The 8960-nt window shown below is 42.4% G+C and overlaps 1 protein-coding gene across 1 annotated transcript; it reads right to left on the bottom strand.

Annotated features, from left to right (window-relative positions):
- Positions 1-5242: 5242 nt before the first annotated feature.
- Positions 5243-8316, bottom strand: LOC109793883 (putative pentatricopeptide repeat-containing protein At3g01580). The gene is made up of 3 exons (XM_083060841.1): positions 8195-8316; positions 7811-8003; positions 5243-7237 (listed from the first exon to the last, which is right to left on the bottom strand). The coding sequence occupies exons 1-3, from the start codon at positions 8314-8316 to the stop codon at positions 5243-5245; spliced, it is 2310 nt and encodes a 769-aa protein (XP_082916967.1).
- Between the last annotated feature and the right edge of the window lie 644 nt (positions 8317-8960).

Raw genomic sequence — 8960 nt, 5'->3', positions numbered from 1 at the left:
CCTTAGTATGGCGCGTTCAAGGATCGGCAAGGCGCAACCCCCGTGAAGGTAAATTAGCAGCCAACTGGGACGGCCCATTCAGAATCCGCCACTCTCTGGATAACGGTGCCTACAAGCTTGAAGAGCTTTCGGGAAAGGTCATTCCTAGAACATGGAACTCAACTCACTTGATGGCATATTTTAGTTAGCAATGTTTTGTGTAAAGTTAGTAATCCATGTTTACATGCAGAGTGCACTCTTTTCCTTGATCGGTCTTTTTTCCTCTTATAAAAAAGTGAAAAGAGGTTTTGGCCGACAAGGTTTTTAACGAGGCACATATCAATGAAATGCATTTCAGCTCAGTCTTATCGTTTCTTACTTAAGCTGTACTCCAAAATGGTTTCCCTCCCGAGTAACCAACTCGGCCAAGGACGTACCTTCAAATCTCAAGGTTTCCCTCCCGAGTAACCAACTCGGCCAAGGATGTACCTTCTCAGAATCAATTTCGAATGACTCCATTCGGTTTTAACTCGAAAAGCATCAATTTCGTACGACTCCATTCGGTTTTGACTCGAAAAGCATCAATTCCGAATGACTCCATTCAGTTTTGACTCGAAAAGCATCAATTCCGTATGACTCCATTCGGTTTTGACTCGAAAAGCATCAATTCCGAATGACTCCATTCGGTTTTGACTCGAAAAGCATTAATGCCGAATGACTTCATTCGGTTTTGACTCGAAAAGGCATCAATTCCGAATGACTCCATTCGGTTTTGACCTAAAAGGCATCAATTCCGAATGACTCCATTCGGTTTTGACCCGAGAAACATCAATCCCGAATGACTCAAGTCGGTTTTGACTCAAAAGTATTCTATCCCGAACGACTCCATTCGGTTTTCTCCCAAGGTGAAAACAGCACCGGATGAGGTTACTTGGTTAAGGTCAAATTAATCTTACTCGGTCCTTCAGTTATTAACTTATGCAATATGCGGTGTTGTGCAAAACTCCCCGGATTTCACAAGTCAAAAATATAAAGCACTAGTTCGGAATAAAAGAAAAAATACTACTTTTATTCAGAAGGTTCTAATGACCTTTTTCATACAAAAAAAAAGGAAGAGGCTCTATCGGCCTATTGAAACACTTAATCTTCAGGATTCACGGGGGCATCATCTTGAGTTCCCGGCTCGTCGTCTTGCTCACCTTCCGGCTCAGGTTGCTCATCCTCAGCCTCGTCGTCCGAAGCACCTCGCGTTTCTTCCTCGGGGGTGTCATTCGGCTCCTCATTATCAGGCACAGCCCCGGCGGGCATCTCCCCGAACGACATGAACGACCCCTGATAGAAGTCTTTGCTCATATCAAACTCAAAGTCCTCGCGGAAATGGCCGAAGTATCGTGCTTGCCGAAGAGCATGACGAAAACTGGCCTCATGCTGGGCCACGATGTGATCCTTCGCGTCCTCCTTAACCCTCTCTATCTCGGCCCGGGCCTCTTCAGCTCGGCGCTTCCCCTCGTTTTCTGCCTTTTGAAGGTCCAGCCGAAGAGTGTCGTTATTACGCCTTTGCACGTCCAACTCCGCTGCAAGCTGGCGATTCGTAGCTAGGGCCCCCTCGGTCGCTGCACGAGCATCGGCCACGGCTTTATCGGCCTCCTCCAATCTTTGCCTCATCTGCGTCAATTCACCGATCGGCCCCATAGCAAGTTGGTTCACCAAGGCTAAGGACCGAGACTGTAGTTCACAGTAGTATTTCCACTTTGATACTGCATCTAACTGACTCAGTGACTCTCAGCCCTGCTCCGAGAAGCCCTCCGGCCGAACAAGTGAATCGGCAGACACACCTTCACCCCAAAAGGCCCTAGACATCAACCCCGGGGGGACGCAAATTACCGTTCCACCTGGTGAAGACACGGTTTGTTTCGACCTTTTGGTTTTCTCAGGCCTCTCCTTGGCAGCTTTTCTCTTATGCCTCTCTTCGGCCACTTCCTTCCCTTTCTTCCCTTTTTTATGCTTGCGGGTCGGCGAAGGAGGAGTCCAATTGTCTTGTTCTGGCCGAGGCGATGGAGCAACCGATGAACTACCCATAACTCCGGAAGCTTTCACCTGTTGCACCCGACTGGCAAGGGGGTCACGAATGTTGAACTTGTTCGCACCACTCTTCACCATGATTCCTGCACGAATAACCAAGTGAACATCAATATGAATTTAGCTTAAGGCTGAAACTAGAAAGTCACTCACCTATCAAATCATAATCCCATCGGGATGACTCGACCAAGTTAATTAGCGACCTCGTCGGCAAACGCCGAGGAAGTTGAAGCAAAAATTGGACGTTTTGTCGCTCTTCGGCTGTGAGAAGCTCGTCCAGCACTTCATCATATGGCCGAGGGGCACGCGTCCAGTACAACGGAAACAAACTCCTGTCGTCAACACCAAAGAAGAAACGACGTCCATTCGGGCGGATGGTCACTCGAAAGAACCCAGCCTTGAAGTTCTTATAGGACGAAGTAAAGCTATCCAAAAGTTGCCGAGTCCCCACTCGGTTAAGAGATACCCACTTCGCCAAGTCAGACGGCCGACACGAATAAAAGTAAAGAAAAAGCAAGGGAGAAGGCCTAATATTTACACATCGGCATAGATGTTTGAACCCTTGAAGCTGGGCCCAGCTATTCGGATGAAGCTGGGTCGGCGCCACATTCAAAACCCGAAGAACTCCCATCGTAAACTCATCAAAGGGCAGCATCACTTTCAAATCTCTCATAAGGCAGTCATATATATAGAAAGACGCTATCCTCTCGGCCTGCTTGTCTAAGCAGACCGTGTCAGGATCGGGGAACGCGTTGTTTCGGCACGCTCGAACCCCGATTGGGTACGGTTCCTCTTTCGCATCAAAATGTAAACATTTCGTGTAATCCAATAAGTTGGTAATCATTATGGTATCTCGGTAACGCGAGTAATATGAAGTCACCTCTCCATTCACCCATTCATACCCCGGCACTTCGGAAGGCCCATATTTTTGTCGATTTGAGACACGCCTAGTCCTAATCGGCTCCCCCTCGCTTCCACTGGTCGAGGCCCCTTCGGATGCGCTCATAATCTCAGTAGATCGTCCATCTTCATTCGGCGAATGCCCCGAATCACTGGATGATGACCCCTCGGATGATGATGACCGAACCTCACTAGCCGAAGAGCTTTCAGATGAAGTAGCCATAGAAGCAGACTTACCAAGAATGCGAATTCACAATGGTCACTCGGCGCGCAGTTCAATCTTCAAACTTGCTCGAGCAACACGATTCGGCTGAGAGCGATATGTGTAAAAGGCCCCACCACTCATCGCTATATATAGCAAAGAAACAAGGCGGGAAAATTTCAAAAATTCGAAAAGTATAACTGCCTAATCTTCAAGATCCAACGCTAGAGATCATCCCAACCTTTCGACTGCCCCATCACTTAACCTCACATCTGTACCCTTGCAAAAGGTCTCCCTTTCACAAGGCTAGGGGGCAAGTGTATTAGCAGGGTTATTCGGCCACCTGGCTCTGTCACTCGGCCACCTGATAGCCGACACCCAATCGGCACCCGAGTGGCCGAACTAGGTGGCCGATTAGCCACCACATGATCCATAGATCCAGATTCCCACTAATGAAGAGTTAAGGACTCCCCCTAATTAGGGATTAAGAGTTAATCATACCAATAAGCCGATTAGAGGCGTATTACCTAATCCGGTAATCCTGTTGCAGGGCCCATGGGAATCCGGGCCCATAAATGTCAGTATAAATAGCTCATGTCACGAGGTAACGTCACTGTTCATTAATTACTATCGATACTTGTGCTTTGTCCTGACTTGAGCGTCGGAGTGCCTTTTGCAGGTACCTCCCCCCTCACCGGAATATTCGATCGGAACTCTCGTTCGGCCCACAGAATACGAGAAGATTACTAGTGTGCCCTTCAGACAGGTACAAACCCATTTAAAGTGAAACGTAATGGATTAATCCACTAAAGAAATGGGGTGAGATGAGTTGGTTCATTAAATAAAATATTTTGGAAAATATAACTCATCTCACTTAGTAAAAGGTTGAAAGGTTGACTTATTTTAGTGAGTTTATAAATTAAAAATGGTGAGTTGACAAATTAACTCATCTTCAATTCATCCAAATTTTTTTAAAAAATCAATTTAAATATTTTAATATATATTATCATTTCAAGTTATAATTTTATTATTATTTGTAAAATTGATTAGAGATCTTATACTTTTTCATGTGGTGGGTCAAAGTATTATATATTTTTATTAAAAAAAATACACTACATGAAAATGTACTAATAAAAGATACATGATTAAAAATACCTATTTCTATTTTATATAAAGTGAGAATAATTACCTAGAAAGAAAAGCTATAATATAAAATAAAAACATTAATTCAACATAAATACACTACAAATTTATTTTTTTAAAATATAAAACAAAAAAAGTAGGTCGATGGGTTGACCCACTGAATTGGCATGTTGAGCCTGCTGGGTTGGTGAGTTTATTTGTAAGGGTGTTCATAGATTGAGTTTTTTAAAAATTCAAACCAAACTAATTTATTTTATAAAGTTAATCAATCTGATTTTTAAAAAATATGGATCATATTTTTTAAAATTAGATTAGTTTGAGTTTGTGCGGTTATCTACTTTGCACTCATATATAGTTCACTTTTTAGAAAAAAAAATATCGAACCAAATCTAACATATCTACTTAGTAAAAGTGGATCAAGTAATCAAATCGATTTTACAAAGTGGATTAATTTGAATTATTTCTTTAAATGGATCAAATTTTTAATATAGATCAATTTGAATTTTTTGCTCACCTCTAGTTATTTGTCCAATTTAAACTATCAAATATAAATGGATTGACAAGTTGACCGACCGAATTCATCTCACATTACCATCCTTGTTTAAAATAGGTGAGAATTGATCTTTAAGTAGAGTATCTTTCTAGTAAACTATTCGATGCTGAACTACAAAATAATTCTTCTGAATCTGTTGTTGGAATGAATGATAATTTTTTGTTTGCAATGCCAGTTAGTTTGTTGCACGTCCATTTCCCTTCCCTTTATTATGTAATGTTTCCTTGTCCTTTTCCCAAGTGCTCAGCCATTAGAGGCAGAGAAACAATCATGAATTAGTTAATTTTCTTCTCTGAAAAAAACTAGGATTTTCACCTGACGCTGTAGCTGTTATGAACCAATAAATTTATTTAAATGCCCTTTTTATATTGTTTTAAACATCTCACTCAAAATTGTGCCAATCTACTCAACGCCTTAGAAATCTCCTCTGTTTCAGGGTGTGATTTATCACTGGAAACAAATCCATGGATGACCCCATTTACCTCAATGCAGCTCCATCCTGGTTTCTTCTTTAGATCCCTTTCACTCATAACTCTTCTTAATTCTTCAACCTCATTCCATTTTCCAACACATGCTTTTACATTACTCAATAGAGTATAGTATCCAACATTATCAGGTTCTAGTTCCAAAAGCCTTTGTGCTGCATATTCTCCAAAAAATTTGTTTCCATAAACTCTAGAAGCTGCTAGAAGAGCACTCCAAATCCTGCTATCAGGTAGAGTGATCATTTTCAATATTGTGGCTAAAGCCTCTTTAAGCATCCCGCACCGACCGAAAAGATCCACAATGCAAGTGTGGTGATCCAAAGCAGGTTCAATTCCAAAATCCCATTTCATAGAATGGTAAATATTACAGCCTTCCCTGACAAGACCAGAGTGGCTACAAGCAGAAAGTAAGCTCAAGAAAGTGACTGAGTTTGGGTTCACTCTTTGCTCAATCATTAACTGAAAATACTTTAAGGCATCAAAACCAAAACCATGAGAGCCAAGTCCCTCAATCATTGTTGTCCATGCTACAACATCTTTGACAGGCATCCTATCAAAGCATGATTTAGCAGAAGACATGTTACCACCTCTTAAGTACATGTTTAAGATAGAGGTCTCAAGGTGTACTGTATCTTCTATAGGTCCATTAATCAAGTTCTTTATAAGGTAACCATGGACCACTTTGCCCAATTTCAAAGCTCCCAGGTTTGCATATGCATCAAGAAGATTTCTCCAAATTTCAGGGGCAACATTAAGATCTGCAGCTAACATTTGTTGGAATAAAACTACTGCCTCCATGAAAGAGCCATTTTGAATGAAACCTGACATCATAGCACCCCAAGTGATGTTACTTTTAAAATGAATTTCACTAAACAGTTGAACTGATGTTTCCAATTTCCCACACTTGGCATAAAAGTCAAGCAGAGATGTTAGCAAAACATCATCACAAAACCCCGTTTTTATGACTAATCCGTGCACACCTTCACCCTCACAAAGACTACCAGACTTCGCAAATGCTGATATAACTAACGTTAAAGTTTCAATGTTCCACAAATGCACTTTAAAGCCCTGCATTTCTTTGAGCAAACCCGCCACCTTTCTTGCATCTCCTTCCGAGGAGTAAAAGGAAATCAAAATATTCCAAGAAACCACATCCTTCATGTTTAATTCACTAAATAAAAGTTCCACTTCCTCAGCACTCCCTTTACTAGCATAACTTCTCAAAACTGAATTTTTCACTGACCAATCCATTAGTAATCCACTCTTCAGCACATACCCATGAATTTGAGTTCCCTCATGTAATGTCATGGAAGCACAACACGCCTGCAATATAACAATAAGCGTGACGGCATTCGGTTCCAATTCCATTCTCATCTTGTTGAACAAATCACATACCACACCAACATCTCTCTCAGAACCATATCCACCAATCATCAAAGTCCACGACACCACATCTCTCTGCAGCATTTCATCAAACACGCGGCGAGCATTCCCAATGCACCCACATTTCACATAAAAATCAATCATGGTATTACAAAAATACAAATCCCCATCCAAACCCATTTGTGTTGCCACACAGTGGATCATTTTCCCACACATCACACCAACCCTCATGCACGACAAGGCCCGGTTCACTACTGGGAAAGTAAAACCATCATGGGGAACACCCTTTTGTCTCATCCTTTTGTACACTGACAAAGCAGAATGGAACAGTCCCAAATCAACGTGGGTCCTCATGATCAAGTTCCACATCACTGTGTTGTGGGGTGCACCATCCTCTGAGGTGGCTTTGAACTGAGCATACAAAGTGGGGATCTTTGAAGCATTGGCACTGAATGAATTGGAGAGAATGAGAAAGGCGTGAGCTTTCTTCAGCGTTGGAAGATCATGGCACGACTTTAGCAAAGTAAGGGCACTGTGATGTGGGTTTTTCACGTGATGGGTGTGAAGAAGACGAAGTGGGAAACGAAGGTGGTTAAGGGCATGATGGGGTGGAGGAAAGAGGGGAATTTTGAATGGATTTGGTTACTGTGAAGTTGATGTTTGAGAGTGAGAGTTACGAAAGGAAACTCAAGAAGAAAAGTTTCTGTTTCTTTGTATGTTGTGTGAGTGAAGAAGATGAGCTTGTTAACCAAAAATAAGGAGAAAAGAGTTCTTTGAGCACCTCTAGCCCGGGTGCTTATAGTGTAGCTTAAAAATAAGAATTGGTGTTTAAAAGAAATTCTTAATGGGGTGATCTTAAGTGGCAAGAGAAGATCCAAATTTTTTAGTAGAGTTGCTTGAAGAAGGAATGTTGCTTAATACTATGAGATGTAAAAATGAAGAGTTTTGATTGGTTCTTCTGAAAATAACAGATTTAGGAAAAAAAAACTTTTGCTTCTCCCTCTGTCAGTCGAGCGTACCTCCGGCCAAGTGGTCCGACGAGGCGCGCGAACCTTCGGCCGAGCAAATCCAATTAGGCACGCGGACCTCCAGCCGAGAGGTCTGATCAGAGACACGGACCTCTGTCCTGAGCATGGTTTTAAATTGCGGACTACAACATGTGTTGCGGCCGCAATATTGCTGTTGTGGCCTTGTCCGCAACGACATCGGACCACAATTGCGATGATACTGGAAATCACACATTTTTTCGCAACGTAACGGTGTTGCGTCCACAACACATCTGCAATGTACCGCAACACATCTGCAATACGATAAATTGATACTATAATTTTAAAATAAATTAAATTATTCATTAAAATAATAGAATATTTTAAAAAAAAGGAATTAAAATGTATAAATCCTTAAAAATAAAATATATATTGATAATTATAAATTTTTTATATTTAGTGAAAATAATTAATAATCTCACACCGCAACAGCCGCAATCTGCATCGCAATACCCGCAATACCCGCAACCGTAGTAACTGCAACCGCGACCGCAACCGCAATTTAAAACCATGGTCCTGAGCAGGTTGACCAGTGCGAACCTCCATTCCATCCTACCTAGTGGTTTGACCTGGCACGCGTGCAGGCCCTGCCAAGCCGACCGACTTGGCACGCAAACCCATTTGCCGAACGGTTCGTCCTGGAACGCGCACCAGGCCCATGGGAATGTCCCTGGTCGGGTTCTTCGTTTCCTCTTCCATGGTTGAGAACGCGTTGAAGCCCAGGTACGCAAAGAAGAGAACCGCGAAGGCCTTGATGACACTATGCTCGCCGTAGGGGGCGAAGGGGACGTCCGGGCCGAGCGACCTCCGGCCAGCCGCGTGCACCTTCGGGTGGAGGTTGATGGTGAGGGCGCTGGTGATGGTTGAGGGTGAGGGTGAGAGAGAGGGGAAGAGAAAGTGAGACATTTTTTTTGTGAGAGGAGAGAAAGTGAGACGCGAGAAGAGAGAATGAATAAAAACTAACCTCCGGAAAACAAAAAACGAGACGTTGAAAAGTGTAGTGTGAGGTGTCAAAAAGTGTAGTATGAGTTATAAAAAAGTAAGGGTGCTTATAAGCAATTTCCATTGGAGCAAAAATTGTAAAAATATAGTATGAGTTGCTTATGGGTGACGTGGCACAGTGAGACCCATTTAAAGTGGTTGGAAGTTACTTATAAGCAACTCCCATTGTAGATGCTCTTAAAGATTTC

The sequence above is a fragment of the Cajanus cajan genome, chromosome 7 (genome assembly GCF_000230855.2).
Source record: "Cajanus cajan strain Asha chromosome 7, NIPB_CcT2T_4, whole genome shotgun sequence".
Taxonomy (NCBI): Eukaryota; Viridiplantae; Streptophyta; class Magnoliopsida; order Fabales; family Fabaceae; genus Cajanus; species Cajanus cajan.
This window is presented reverse-complemented; position numbering and strand designations above follow the sequence as displayed.

What these genes read in the sequence shown, in the direction of transcription:
- LOC109793883 (XM_083060841.1), bottom strand. Translation starts at nt 8,316, where the DNA reads ATGGAGGTTCGCACTGGTCAACCTGCTCAGGACCATGGTTTTAAATTG. An exon ending in TGCAGATTGCGGCTGTTGCG is followed by an intron (nt 8,004 to 8,194) that starts GTGTGAGATTAT and finishes GGTACATTGCAG; the next exon opens with ATGTGTTGTGGACGCAACAC. An exon ending in ATCAGACCTCTCGGCTGGAG is followed by an intron (nt 7,238 to 7,810) that starts GTCCGCGTGCCT and finishes ACTTTGCTAAAG; the next exon opens with TCGTGCCATGATCTTCCAAC.